The 15,579-nt window shown below is 41.7% G+C and overlaps 1 protein-coding gene across 2 annotated transcripts in view; it reads right to left on the reverse strand.

Annotated features, from left to right (window-relative positions):
- Positions 1–9,562: 9,562 nt before the first annotated feature.
- Positions 9,563–15,579, reverse strand: part of SAMM50 (SAMM50 sorting and assembly machinery component) — a 31,172-nt gene continuing 25,155 nt past the window's right edge. For both annotated transcript variants that reach the window (XM_038421779.2, XM_038421769.2), the window contains exons 11-15: positions 15,399–15,469; positions 13,555–13,622; positions 12,251–12,397; positions 10,540–10,681; positions 9,563–9,675 (exon numbers count right to left, since the gene is read on the reverse strand). In XM_038421779.2, coding sequence (XP_038277707.1) covers positions 9,630–9,675; positions 10,540–10,681; positions 12,251–12,397; positions 13,555–13,622; positions 15,399–15,469 — 474 coding nt within the window. In that variant the 3' untranslated portion in view covers positions 9,563–9,629. The remainder of the gene's footprint in view (positions 9,676–10,539; positions 10,682–12,250; positions 12,398–13,554; positions 13,623–15,398; positions 15,470–15,579) is intronic.

Consider the following 15,579-nt stretch of genomic DNA (forward strand, 5'->3'; position numbering starts at 1 on the left):
TTTGTCCAATTTACCATTGACTTCAATGTCCTTAACTAAGTTCTCCTTCAAAATTTTTTCCAGGACCTTGCATTCTACAGATGTCAAACTAACTGGCCTGTAGTTACCCGGATCACTTTTTTTTCCCTTTCTTAAAAATAGGAACTATATTAGCAATTCTCCAATCATTCGGTACTACTCCTGAGTTTACAGATTCATTAAAAATTCTTGCTAATGGGCTTGCAATTTCAGGTGCCAATTCCTTTAATATTCTTGGATGGAGATTATCTGGGCCCCCCGATTTAGTCCCATTAAGCTGATTGAGTTTCGCTTCTACCTCAGATATGGTAATATCTACCTCCATATCCTCATTCCCATTTGTCATGCTACCATTATCCCCAAGATCCTCTTTAGCCTTATTAAAGACTGAGGCAAAGTATTTGTTTAGATATTGGGCCATGCCTAGATTATCTTTAACCTCCACTCCATCCTCAGTGTTTAGCGGCCCTCCTTCTTCTTTCTTAGTTTTCTTCTTATTTATATGGCTGTAGAACCTTTTACTATTGGTTTTAATTCCCTTTGCAAGATCCAACTCTACTCGACTTTTAGCCTGTCTCACTTTATCCCTACATGTTCTGACCTCAATAAAGTAGCTTTCCTTGCTGATCCCTGCCATCTTCCACTCCCTGTATGCTTTCTGCTTCTTCTTAATCACCTCTCTAAGATGCTTGCTCATCCAGCTTGGTCTACAACTCCTTCCTATGAATTTTTTCCCCTTTCTTGGGATACAGGCTTCCGATAGCTTCTGCAGCTTTGATTTAAAGTAATCCCAGGCCTCCTCTACCTTTAGATCCATAAGTTCTTCAGTGCAATCCACTTCCCTAACTAATTTCCTTAATTTTTGAAAGTCAGCCCTTTTGAAATCAAAAACCCTAGTTGCAGATTTATTTTTGTTAATCCTTCCATTTAGTTTGAACTGAATTAGCTCATGATCACTTGAGCCAAGATTGTCCCCTACAACCATTTCTTCTATGAGGTCCTCGCTACTCACCAAAATTAAATCTAAAATGGCATCCCCTCTAGTCGGTTCAGCAACTACTTGATGAAGGAATCCATCAGCTATCGCATCTAGGAAAATCTGAGCCCTATTATTATTACTAGCACTGGTCCTCCAGTCTATATCTGGGAAGTTAAAGTCTCCCATGATCACGCAGTTTCCATTAGTATTTACTTTATTAAAAACATTAAAAAGGGCTCTATCCATATCCAAATTAGATCCTGGAGGTCTATAGCACACCCCAAGCACTATCGTAGGAGAGGCTTTACTAGTTATCTTCCCCAATGTAATTTTTGCCCAGACGGACTCTGTCTTATCCATTGCATCGCTTCTTATTTCTTTTCATTCTACCTCATCATTGATACAGTGCTACTCCACCACCTTTACCTTTATTTCTGTCTTTCCTAAACAGCACATACCCTTCAATACCTGTAGTCCAGTCATGACTACTATTCCACCATGTTTCTGTTATCTCTATAATATCTGGTTTAACTTCCTGCACCAGTAGCTCTAGTTCCTCCATTTTGTTACTTAGGCTCCTCGCATTGGTGTACAAACATCTTAATTTTTGCTGTTTGGCCTCGCTCACATTTTGTACCCTATTAGGCACAGTCATTCTTCAGCCAGTATAACCTATTAGACTAGTATCCACACCACCCTCGCTCCTTATATACATTCTCCTACCCATGGCTGTATCCTTTCTTACTTCGTCTTCTTCCCTCTCAATGCTAAAATCTGGCGTGGAGATTACCTGGACATCTCCCAACCATCTCCCCCAAATTCCTAGTTTAAAGCTCTCTATCAGTTGTGCCAGCTTCCATCCTAGAAGTCTATTTCCTTCCCTACTCAGATGAAGTCCATCCCGAGAGAACTATCCTCTGTCCGTGAATGCCTCCCAGTGGCCATACATCCCAAAGCCCTCCTTATAGCACCCCTGCCTAAGCCATCTGTTGACAATCATAATCTTGTCACACCTTTGTTGCCCTTCTCTAGGAACAGGAACGATCCCACTATAGATCACCTGAGCCTCAATTTCCTTAAGCGTCTTCCCCAGCCTAGCATAGTCTCCCTTAATACTTTCCAGCGAGAATCTAGCCGTATCATTTGTTCCCACATGAAGGATAATTAGGGGATTCTTTCCCGCTCCCTTTAGGATCCTTTTCAACCTCAGGTCTACATCCCGTATCTTAGCACCCGGAAGACAGCACACCCTTCTATTCTCAGGATCAGCTCTAGTTACAGGCCTGTCTATTCTTCTCAATAAAGAGTCCCCGATCACATAGACCTGCCTTTTCCTGGTGACAGTGCTATTCTCCAGTCTCTCCCCTGTTCCCTCTGGCTGCAAGTTCTTTCCATTCCTATTTTCCCTTATAATCCTCTTCAACCCATCCTGTATCCTCCTGGGGCTCATATTTGGTGTAGTCTCCCTTAACTCTTCCGCTTTTCCTGTAGGACTAGCCTCTCTTCTCTTCTTCCTTACCCTTCCACCTTCAACAAGTACCAGCTGAGCCCCTTCTTCATTTTCCAACTCTGCAAACCTGTTCCTGAGCTCTATTTCTCCTTCACTAGCCCATCTTTTCCTTTGCCTGGTTCTTTTAGTCACATGCTTCCACTGACCACTTCCCTCACCCAGTCTCCCCTCAAAATTCCCCAGCCCTGCTTCCACCTGCAAGTCTGAGCTTTTCCCTTCAGATACCTCATATCTTTGCTCCATCATCTGCGCAAACCCATTCCTAAACTCAACCAGACTTTCCACCTGCATCTCCAGACCTTGGATCTTTTCCTCCATCAGCTCTATCGGACGGCATTTCATGCAGAAAAAACTCTTACCAGGTCCCCCCTCCAGGATCATGTACATACCACAGCTTCCACATCCAGTCATCCTCAATGCGTCTTCCACTACAGGAGTCACTCCCACAGCTGCTTCCGTATCTGTCATCGCCTTCCCACCTAAATCCTGTTAATCTGGAAAACACAAGCCACACCAAAAAGACCACCCCCCCCAGCAAAAGCAAACCCCAAACAAGCACCACAATACAAAACCTCCCACTCAAACTCCCCTGTTTACAGCTCTGTTTGCTAGCTCCTGTGCCGCTGCAGCTGTCTGTGCTGCTGCCTGACTACCTTTATAGGACCTCTAGTCAGAAAAGCCCCGCCCCCTAGAGGATTCAGGCCATATTCCAAGACGAGATTCTCTGGGCAGACACTGAGCAACCCTTCATCCTGTCTGCCCCAGCAACAAACAACTGTGTTCACTTACAGAACGGCTTGGTTCTATCTATGTAGAAGGCCAGCGCCTGCCTGACATCAAGGGTATGACACCTGCATTCCTCATCCATCGCATAAGGCTTTGGACCAAAGACTGGCAAGTATATGTCTTGACCAGGATGAAACTGGAAGAGGACGTTGGGCAGAAAAGCCAGGTGCAGACACAGCTGGACCTTGTCCTTTTCGAAGGCCACATAAGGTAGCTCCGATGTGAGCACCCTGATCTGATACCTTACAGGCCGAAGTTATAGCGACCAAGAAAAAGATCTTCCAACTACTTACCACTACTATAGGTAAACTATGTACAAAGGCCCTATGGTATGAAGTTCAAAGAGGAGAAACCGCTAGTTCTTGCTCAGCAAGAAAGGTGCTCTGACTGACCACTACAGGCAGTAAGGAGGAACTGAGAGGGTGTAGGGCCAGTGGCACCTGATATACCGCAGCATGAGCGTGGCACCCGAGAGGCGCCACAGCTGGTCTGATGGGTCACGCTAAGACAATAATCTCCGACGACCAGGCACCTAGAATAGAATCTACATGAGCAAACACTCAAAAGAAGAATGGCAGTTACTGAAACCAGTCCCAGAGGCGGCATTGCTGCAGAAGCAGCAGTGGCACATCTTGGGTCTATACTCAAAGCAGCTTTTTGATGCCCCCAACCAAAGAACAGCTCACTATGGAGCCTGCAGAAGACAGGGGTCAGACATAAGCCGCTCCAAGGCCTGTAAAGTTTGTCTTTATTTTAATGTTTATTAATAGGGGAATAGGAGATTTATGAGGAGAGATTAATAAAACCAGGACTTTTCAGCTTGGAAAGGAGATGACTAAGGCAGGGATATGATAGGTGTCTATAAAATCATGACTGGTGTGGAGAAAGTAAATAAGGGAGTGTTATTTACTCCTTCTCATAGTACAAGAACTGGGGGTCACCAAATGAAATAGGCAGCAGGTTTAAAGCAAAAGGAAGTATTGCTTCACACAATGCACAATCAAACTGTAGAACTCTTTGCCAGAAGATGTTGTGAAGGCCAAGATTATAACAGCGTTCAAAAAAAAACAAAAAAAAAGCATGGAGGATAGGTTATCAATGGTAAGGATGGTGTCCCTAGCCTCTGTTTGCCAGAAACTGGGAATGAGTGACAGGGGATGGATCACTTGATGATTACCTGTTCTCTTCATTCCCTCTGAAGCACCAAGCGTTGACCATTGTTGGAAGACAGGATACTGGGCTGATGGATCTTTGATCTAACCCCGTATGGTCGCTCTTATGTTCTTCGAACCAAATGCAAAATGTATCAACTAATGGCAAATTGTATGCCAGTGCCTTTATTCACTCCCACCTCCTATCTCCACCAAATGGAGTTCAAAGTGGAAACCAGAAAACTTTAACAGTAAAAATTGAAACCAAATTTTTACCTGAAAGGTGTAGATTTTTGCTAGGGCATTCATGTTTGTTAAAAATAACCTTACCTTGCCACTGTCATAAGTACACTGCTCTGTGACTGCTCAATGGTCTAACAAACTATCTGAAAGCAATGAACTTCGGGGAGGGGAGAAGAGAGGTGGAACTGTGTTCCATTTATAAATCTAGTATGTTTTAGTTAAATACAGTTCAGATGACAAAGTCATTTGCCCCAAAATAAGACTGGTTTGAATTTTGTCCAGAAACATGCTGGGAAGGGAGATGGTGTGAGGAGGATGGCCATGGAGTTCTGCTTGTTTGCAAGCAGTCATAACCCATCTCCAACAGGATTTCAATCTGCCAAATGCACATTCAACAACCATTCTACATCTGCTGAAAGTGTAATTAAACTGTCTTTTGTCAGGACCTCTGATATCAGGGTACAGTTTCATAAGCAAAGACAAGAGGTACACAGGGTCCCCCAGAGTAACAGGAACTCTGTTTGTGACAACGCCATTTGGTGGGAACAGTGTCCCAGCCTGTCCATGAATGTAGACTCCTGATCAATGAAAGACATCATGAACTTTTCCAGTGCAACCCACATTGACATTCATAGAATGACCTCTGCAATCCACAAGTACCTGTATAATTTTGCAATTTATGTACTCGTGCTCCTTGAGAAGGGCAAACTATGGGCATGAGTCCCATCAATGGCTCCATCAAAATTTGGAAATTCCATTGCCTCAAAGCCACCAATTACCTCAGGCATGCCTTTTATGAACACCACTTTGGGGTAAACCACATGCCTGATTGCCTCAGAAACCTTCGCCGCCACTTTACCCGCAATTGACTTTCCAATACCAAACTGGCTGGCAACCATTGGCACCGACTTCCCCTCTGCCCGGTGGGTGCTCTATCCTACCCCCCCCACCCCTGGACCCATCCCCTGCCTTTTCTCACCCTTTTCCCCCCAAGTCTCTGCCCCTGCCCTGCTTCTTCTCCACCTCCCCCCCCTTGAGCATGCTGCGACCCTGCTCCTCCCCTTCCCTCCCTGAAAGTCCTAAGTGCCGCCAAACAGCTGTTAGGCAATGGGGGGGGGGAGGAAGTGCTGGGAGGGAGGGGGCGGAGCAGGGACGTGGCACACTCAGGGGCAGGGGGAAGAAGAGAAGTGAGGACGGAGGAGCTTGGCTGCTGGGGGGTGCGGAGCACCCATTAATTTTTCCCTTTGGGTGCTCCAATCCTGCATCATCCATCAAGTCAGTGCTGTTGCTGGCAACAGACCTGTAGCAATCTGGGGTGGCCAGCTTCCAGATGTTTATAGCAACCCACTTCTGGACCAGCATGGCCACCCTCATGTGTCTTTGTGCTGAAGGGTTGGGGCAAGCTGCTCACAAAGTTCCAGAAACGTAGTTTTCTTTCGCAAGAGTTCTGGACCCACTGAGGATCACCTCAGGTCTGCATGACGATGTGGTCTGACCACTCAGCTCCAGAAATGCCAGTCTAAGTCAAGGGGCATCAGCAGCTGTCATGAGCAGAATCAGCCAGTTTGACTCTGCCATGTTTGTGTCCTCCCCTCCTCCATCATAACTCTGTCAGGTGCCCTTCAGTGGATCAGAAAATGCAGCCAAAACATCCACCAGTGTCTCATGGAAGCTCTGCCCATTTCCGACACAAGAATGAAAGCGCAAGCAAGCGTAGTTCTTCAAAAGGCACCTCCTCCATGTTGCTCACCTCCACTGCTGTGGTGCGCACAGACCAAAATGACTGCTCAGCAGGATGTGTTGGGGGTTGTTCAAACGTCCAATAGCGTGCAGGGTGGACAATCAAGTTTCCTCACATTGCACCACAGTCAAAAAACCTAGAGTGGCCACATTTTGGGAGGGTGATAGAGGCTGCGATATGGTTAGTTTGACTCTGGTCTGTGTGCTGTAGTGTGGACACTGGAGTTCCGGGTTCAAGCCCAGGTTAGAAAATTATTAACCTATGGTTGATAATCAGTATAGACACTTAAGCCCTGGGTTCTCTAACACAGGGTCAGATGACTCAAATCCCATTAATTCTCAATTTATATTGCAGCGTAGACATATCCACTGAGACGGCAGCAGTAAGTTTCAATTGGAGGTATGTCAACTACAACCATGTTAACCCGGAGTGATCCCCGGAAGTAAGTGTTTGATTTATATGATTGCTTCAGGGAAATACTTCTACACATACCACATCAACTCTTCTAAAGGCATATATGCCAAAAACCAACTCAGTCATTCATTATCCTTCAACAGTTCAATATCAGATCAGTTTTCTGGAAATTAAGGTTGGGATTAACTGTAATTTCTTAGTGTGAAAACTGGAGCAATTTTTACAGATGTTTAGGATTAAATTCAGGCATGTCACCTTGCCTTTTAAAATGACTGATGGTTGTGGCCTTGGTATTCTCTAGCCCTGGAAAGTACAAGATTGTAATTGACCTGTTTTTTCATCTGGCAACAAGCCTCATGTGTACATAAGGAGCTTTTCATATCTCTGGAGAGAGTGATAAAGCTAGTAGAAATTAATCTAATTTAGAAGCTTGAACAACTTGGACAAATTCTACTTTTAACTGCCATGAAAGAATGCTTATGTTACCCTTTATTATGTAAATATTCCTACTCCTACTAAAAAGGTCTTATGTCAAAATGCATAAACACTACAGGGAAACACTCATTTGTTGAGCCCCTTAATGTAATAAGACTTAACAGTAAAAAAGTCATCCCTCCTAACTGCTTTGTTAAATATTAATTTATCATGTGGTCAATTTTAATTCCAAGAACTAAACTGCATTTGCTTTTCAATACACTGCTAATGATTCAATCAGAATAAAAGTTCTTTAAAACTATACTGTTACTCAAATTCTATGCACGCCATTGCAAGTTCGCTATCCTGTTGATGCAGTATTTTAAAACAGACAGATGTTTGGGAAAATAGAGCTTCACACAACCATGCAAATCAACACCATTTTTAAGTGGGTTAAACCTATGAGTGGAGCAGCAACTTTCACCAACACCAAAACATCTGGGGTGAAATCTTGGCCTCATTAAAGATAATGGGAGTTTTGCCATTAAGTTCAGTGGGACCCAGATTTCACTCCTGGGCTTTATAGTTTTATGCCTGCGCTGGTACATTTCAATGACAATTTAACAAATCGTGTTAAATTTATATGGAATAAATCTACTGAAGTGTCTTGAAAGAAGTCATTAGAACAGGGCAAGTGATTTACACTTGCATCTTATAAGAATGCTTTTAAAACTCAAAAATATGCTTAGCCATTATAGCAGAGTTCAATTTAAAGGTGAAATGGATATTAAAGTCAAAACTGGCCTTTTATATACAACCAAGTAATATGATAGTGGTATCAGATCTCAAATATAGAAGTCGACAATTTTTTTTTTTTTTTTTGCAACTGCTGCAGAAAGTATTAAAGTACAAAATGCAGCTTTTAAACCTGGCACTGCAAGACTTGTCTACAATACAATATGTGACAATATCCAGATGGCTACAGGAGAGTAATAGAAGGCAGATATATTAGCTCCAGGCTAAGTAGGTCCCTTTTCCCTGAGTAAGGTAACAGGGAAGGTTCCAGAACAATCAGGAACCTTTTGGACACAATTAAGACAGGCTGATTAGAACACCTGGAGCCAATCAAGAAGCTGCTAGAATCAATTAAGGCAGGTTAATCAGGGCACCTAGGTTTTAAAAAGGAGCTCACTTCAGTTTGTGGTACACACGTGAGGAGCTGAGAGCAAGAGGCACTAGGAGCTGAGAGTGAGAACACGGACTGTTGGAGGACTGAGGTGTACAAGCATCATCAGACACCAGGAGGAAGATCCTCTGGTGAGGATAAAGAAGGTGTTGGGAGGAGGCCATGTGGAAGTAGCCAGGGAGTTGTAGCTGTCGCACAGCTGTTCCAGGAGGCACTCTAAACAGCTGCATTCCACAGGGCCCTGGGCTGGAACCCAGAGTAGAGGGCGGGCCCAGGTTCCCCCTAAATCCTCCCAACTCCTGGTCAGACACAGGAGTCGTCGACATGGACCGTGGGTTCAGAAAAACGGCCAAGCTGAGGGCTGCTGTGAAGCTCCAAAGCGAGCAAATCCACCAATAAGCGCAAGACCCACCAAGGTAGAGCAGGAACTTTGACACAAATATGACAAAGTATTTTAACTGTCTGCTTCACTGAGTGTGACAAATCAGCTGTTTCTGAATCATGAATGTCTACTAATTTATTCTTTGAATTTTGCTATTCACTCATTCAGGATAGCTGGGTTCAAAGTTTTGAAAAGGGCAATCAAAGTTTTTAGGGTCCAATTTTCAATACAGCTCATTCTACAACATTCAAAATAGTATTTTTATCAGAGTACTTTCCTGCAGGTATAACTATTATACTTGTTACACACTGAAAAGTGCTTGATACTGGAATTTTTCATGGCATTCTCTCTATTCATCTAACTTGGCATAATGTAAGTACAGAAAAAGAATATCCCACTGTATTAACCTTTACATGGTATATGTATATAGTAGGACCATCCTAAACATCTGTTAGGGTTTTATAAGATAAGTAGTCCACTGACAGTTATAATGCTGTGGAGTTATCCCAGCACTAGTTTCCAATATACCTATTTTTTTTTCATTTTAAGTATCAACAGCCTCAGTAAAAGTTAAAATAGTTTTAAAATCCCATGAAAGAGTCCGCCTGCCTTTGATAAAAATCAGAGGTACAGTGCACCTTTCCAGAATAATTCTTTAATGTAGTTTCCTGTAAAGTCTGAGAGGTTAATCAATTTAGAGGGACATTTATACTTCAAGGAAAAAAACAACAACTGGAATCACTGTGAGCCATATTTTATTCAAGTGCTCTCTTTTTTGACAGAAGCATGAAGTGTTTCTGTAATATTACAGGAATCTTATTCCAGCTCCAAACTGGACACCATCACATATCCTGAAAGAAAAAGGCAATATAGTGCATAGTATTAGCATGATACATAAGGTATCTTTGGACAGTGCCCTCCCCTCAGATTTTCACTATTTTTAATCCTTGGAAAATTACAAATAACATATTTTGAGGGAAAAAAGCTACGCTAAAATTTTACCATGCTTTTCAGCCCATCAGTAACGGAAGATTACAGGCCAAATTCTGCACTCTCTCACACCACCTTTAGCCCCAATGAAATAACAGAATTTGGCATGATAAAACTTTAAGGATCCATCTTAACTATGTCAACAACTCAGAAAAAACTTGGTCAGCAAAAGTCGATTTGCAAAATCTGAAACTGTATTCCCACTGAAGCTTTCCGATTATGTATTGTACCATTCAGCCAGTAGACAAAATCATAGCTGGCTGCAAAATGCAATTATAACCCTGCCCTCCCATTATCAATGCCTAACTTTCTAAAAAGCTCACTTTTTCCAAGTGGGAAATTCCACTTTTGGTAACCTTTAAATTTTTTTTGTATGGATGAGGCAAGCATCATCAGCTGTTTGAGTCTGTATTTCCTTATTGTAAAGAAATAGAACCTGCCACACTTTTATTTATACAATTTCAACAGCTGAACTCAAAGTTCAGTGAACTTTGAAACATGAGATATAAATGGTTCTAAACTGAGGAGTACTTTTGAAATCAATGTGGAAAAAGTTGGCTGAAAGAAAAATTCTTCAGTGCTGAGAAATCTCCAAGGAATAAAGAGATAAAGAACAAACACAAGACAAATTCTCACAGAAGCGGATGAATTAAGATTCTAGATACTCTTAAAAATTAGTCAATATTCTTAAAAAAAAAAAAAAAAAAAACTATAAAAACACAAACCTGTCACTACCCTGTACTCCCATAGGGATACAGTAGTTAAGTTCTAATCTAGCAATGTTTCCAAGTCTGAGCACTATTCCAGCACCGTAAGACCATCGGATGAACTCAGCCAGCTTCCGGAGATGAGCTTTGGGACCTTCACCTGTGAAGTGAAAGAAACATTTGGAGACTGGTAATCAAACCACACCGTCAAGAAGTTCAAGGGCCAACTACATTTTCAGGGCCAGTATACCTAGCACTTTGGAACATCCACTACAAACAAAGAATCTAACCCCACTCCATACATACAAAGTGTCTACAACTCCCATGGATCCTCAGCATCTCAGATCCATCTCAGATTCAGGAATCACTACTCTGCACTTCCTTTCTGGTGTTTAAGAGCCACTTTCTAATTTCCACAGTTATGGTACCCAGTATTAAAGAGAGCATTTAGCATCTTCAATAAGTTTCTACTGATTTTAAATCCGATTCCTATGCTGCTCAATTGTATATAAAATGCACCTTCACTGCATGAGTTAATTCACCTCTTCCTTCAAGCTACAAAGGTAACAAATGTCACTATAATATTAGCTGCTCACACACTATCTCCAGCAAAATAGTTGGAGACTTTGGAAGAAAACGAAGCTGAAGGAGTAAAGTGTGCGTGGGGGTGGGGGGAGGAAATCAAACTAGTTATTGCACCCTTGGACATGTTATGGTACTACTAAATGTAATTAATCTGAGCACAGAATTCTAGTTTGATTCTTCTGTTTGCCTGCAAACCCTTTTCAGAGTAGTCTGTCTGGGATAGTGGGCAGTAAGGGTATATCTACACTAGAAAAATAAGTTGACCTATATTACGTCAACTTACAGCCATTGAAATATTACTGCGTTGGCGAGTGCCCACATTACCCTTCCTGAATTTGTGGTGCACATCCTCATCAGGAGTGCTTCCACCAACTTAAGAGGCAGAATATGGGGAGTGGAGAGTCAGTCTCACAGCTCGGGTGGCAGCTCCCTGCTCGGACTCGCTGCTCCACAGGCTCCCAGTGGGATGCCAACCCTCCTCTGCTCCTGGTTCCTCTCCGGAAGTGGGGAGAAGCCACCTGGGGCTTCTCGTGCCAGGGAGCGGGACCTACCTGCCCCTGTTTCTCAGGCCCCTCCGCTCCCTGCTGGGAGCCAGGCAGCCTCATCAATTTAACGGCTCCTGCCCTGAAAACTGACATGACAGCCAACAGCGATCTAAATAAAGCAGTGTCTACACAGACACTGTGTTGCCCTAATTACACCGACATGAGCTCCACACCTCTCGTGGACATGCAGTTACTATATCCGTGTAGTAGGGTACTTGCATCGGCAGGATGAACTTTGTAGCATAGACGCTGACATAATTAGGTTGACATAAGCTGCCTTACATCGATCTAACTGCACAGTGTAGACCAGCCCTAAGCAAGCACACCAGAAGGTGAACAAATATATGGAAATACCACAATTAGACTTCCACCCACCGCTTCTGCAACTTGAAAAGTTCCTGACCCAACAGGCTTTAAAACCAAGTGCTGCAGATAGAGGTTTATTAAAGTTACCATTCAAATATGCAGGCTACCAAAAGTTGCCTTTTATATACGCTGTAAACTAATAGCTTTGAGTGAACAAATATCTAACAACTTTATCACGCTCTTTGGACTTGGTGGATCAGATTGCAACGATTTATAAGTATCTTGCTTCTTACCGTAGTTAAGATTGCAGAGGTTTCCAGCATTGAGGAAGAAGTGCGTTCTAAAGAGGTCTCCAAATCCCCCACGACCTGGCCGAAAAGGGAGAGGTGTGTACAAGTGCAGGCCCCCAGCCCAATAGGCTTCTCCTCCAAGGTAATCACCTACATGAGGAAAACATTGTAAAAAACAGCATTTACCATGAAATACACCAAAAGGAAAAAAACTTTTCTACATACGATACAGGAGGAACTTCATAAATTGCTTTATATTGTTACAACCCACTTACCAGAGGTTTCCACCTCACTACCTCCAACAAGGATAAATTAACACTTAGCTAACATCCTTTAATTCTCCTCAGTACTCTTCCTTTTTTATCTCGGCCTTTAGACTAGCTATTTAGAGCAGGGACCTGTTAGGTGTTCAGCATAGTCCACCTACTGTACGCCTCTGAAACAGGTATCCCCATTTTAAAGAAAGGGAAATGATATGATTGAGTGACTATTTTACAGTCACATGAAGTCAGTAGTAGAACAAGGATTAGAATTGAGGAAGCTCCTGGCTCCCAAATCCCTATCTCATCCTACACTACCTGTCTCCTAAAAAACCCCCCATTGTTTTATATATAAACTACATGAGCATATGCTGTTCCAAATATAGATTCAGTACAATCATCACTCTAACTACATTTTGTTTTTTAAATCTTAGAAGGCTGTTTGCAAAAAATCAAGGTGACTCACTGGAGACTGAAATCTAGGTCACTCCTGTAAACAAACGTCAGTAAATTCAGACGAGGCTCTTGAAGGTCAAAGACATTTTGTTAGCCCTGTCTCTTGCAAAGATATCTTAAGAAAACAGCAGGGCTACTGAAGCAGTATTAACTCTGCCTCACCCTCAACTTGTTTTAGTACTAGCCACACATACACAATATCTTAATACCCTTTGAAGGATATCGGGAAGTTTTAAATATTCCTTTAGCAATGAGAAAGCTTAGAGAAGACTGTGTAAGGAGTAAAGGTACAATAGCCTAAACAAGCCTACATGCAGAGTCAGTTAAGAAGAAGAAGTACAAGTAGTCTAGAAATATACTTGACGGCTACTGGCTTTGTTCCATGGTGAACTAAGGTAATAGGAGATCAAAGACACCTAAAACTTCCCAGACCCTTGGGATTATACCCACCCTTTCTGAGAAAAAATGCCAGAGGCAGAGCAGTTTCCAGTTATTTGAAATTTGTAATAAGTAACAAAGATACAAACCCTAGCCTTAAAAATGATTAATATTATTATGTTGATATTAGATTGGAATTTAAGAGTCTCACACCTTCGCTTTGGGGTCCAATGCTGTACATACTGAATCCACGCACACTCGTTGGTCCACCAAGGTAAAACCTAATGAGCAAAGTCATTTTTAATCAAATAAATAATCCTTAATAAAAAAGTGTTCTAGTTAAATTGTAAAATATACATTTATCAATTCTTTAAAATTTATATTCAGAATTACAGGAAACCTTTTTACAAGTGAAATGCTTTTAAGAAAATACAAGAGCTATAAACAACTCAAATCAAGAGGAGGACATAGGCTTACTTAAATTAAAAATAGAAGCATTTTAAAATTTGAAAAAAAAAATCAATCTTTATTTACCAAGACCAAAATACAGGGGTCTGCATTTCCTTTGCTATGCCTGATCTCACAATCAGCATAAGAAATGCAGTTCCTTTACAGGGTTAGGTGCTGATGGTACCCACCATTGGAACAGAAATGCAGAATCCTGAACTTAGTTCTCAGTAAGTTCCAACTGTCTTAATATTTTCTACCTGTACCCATAACACAATATCTAAACACTGCTTAAAGTTAAAGCAGTTCACAGGATTATCATCTACAAATATCGAAGTCTAAATATTTATTTGTCAAAGTTCCTTCCCCACTCTGAACTCTAGGGTACAGATGTGGGAATCTGACTGAAAGACCCCCTAGGCTTATTCTTACCAACTTAGGTTAAAAACTTCCCCAAGGTACAAACTTTGCCTTGTCCTTGAACAGTATGCTGTTACCACCAAGCGTTTTAAACAAAGAACAGAAAAAGAGACCGCTTGGGGGGATATTTTGGGGGAAAGACGTCTCCAAGCCCTACCCCCCCTTTCCTGGGGAAGGCTTGATAATAATCCTCACCAATTGGTACAGGTGAACACAGACCCAAACCCTTGGATCTTAAGAACAATGAAAAATCAGGTTCTTAAAAGAAGAATTTTAATTAATTAAAGAAAAGGTAAAAGAATCACCTCTGTAAAATCAGGATGGTAAATACCTTACAGATTCAAAACAGAGAATCTGTCTAGGCAAAACTTAAAGTTACAAAAAGACACAAAAACAGGAATATACATTTCCTCCAGCACAGCTTATTTTACCAGCCATTAAACAAAAGAAAATCTAACATTTTCTTGCTAGATTACTTACTAATTTAACAGGAGTTGGAAGACTTGCATTTCTGATCTGTTCCCGGCAAAAGCATCACACGGACAGACAGACCCTTTGTTCCCCCCGCCCAGATTTGAAAGCGTCTTGTCCCCTCGTTGGTCATTTTGGGTCAGGTGCCAGGAAGGTTACCTTAGCTTCTTAACCCTTTACAGGTGAAAGGGTTTTACCTCTGGCCAGGAGGGATTTAATAGCACTGTATACAGAAAGATGGTTACCCTTCCCTTTATATTTATGACATTACTGTTACAAATATTTGTTAAAGTTCTGTATTTTAAAGCCCGAGCTAGAATACACCACCATTATAAAATGGGGTTACCATTCAATGTATTTACCTTCTCTGCAATATTTCCTAAACTTACAATGGGTAATTATGCAAATAATATGGTAAATTTAACTATTGAAGGGGACACATATTTGCTATTTAATGGCAACCACTGCAAGTTTATATAACAACCTTTATTATGGAAATGGTGAATATGAGGTATGCTTGAAATGTTAATGTGGTACTCAAATTAAATGGGATCTTGCCTGGTTTAGTACCCATAAACTATAAGTAAGAGACAAAGAGAGCTCCCCTTCTTAATGCAAAAGAAACAACAACTACGGAGTTTTCACAGTATATTGTCCGAGTTTACAGAAAACAATGGAGAGTGTCAAACAGGACAATAAGAATTAAATGCATTACTTGCCTATCAGCAATACTGGAGGGCTTATCTCCAATAGGAACCAACATTCCACCCCAGAGAGTTGCTGAAAAAACCTTAGGAAAAAAGCAAAATTTGTTTTTTAAAACTGTGTATTATTCAGATACTGTACAACAGTGTTGGTCAAATTCTGCCATTCAAGACACATGTAGAGCTCCCACTGGCT

Source organism: Dermochelys coriacea, chromosome 1 (genome assembly GCF_009764565.3).
Source record: "Dermochelys coriacea isolate rDerCor1 chromosome 1, rDerCor1.pri.v4, whole genome shotgun sequence".
Taxonomy (NCBI): Eukaryota; Metazoa; Chordata; order Testudines; family Dermochelyidae; genus Dermochelys; species Dermochelys coriacea.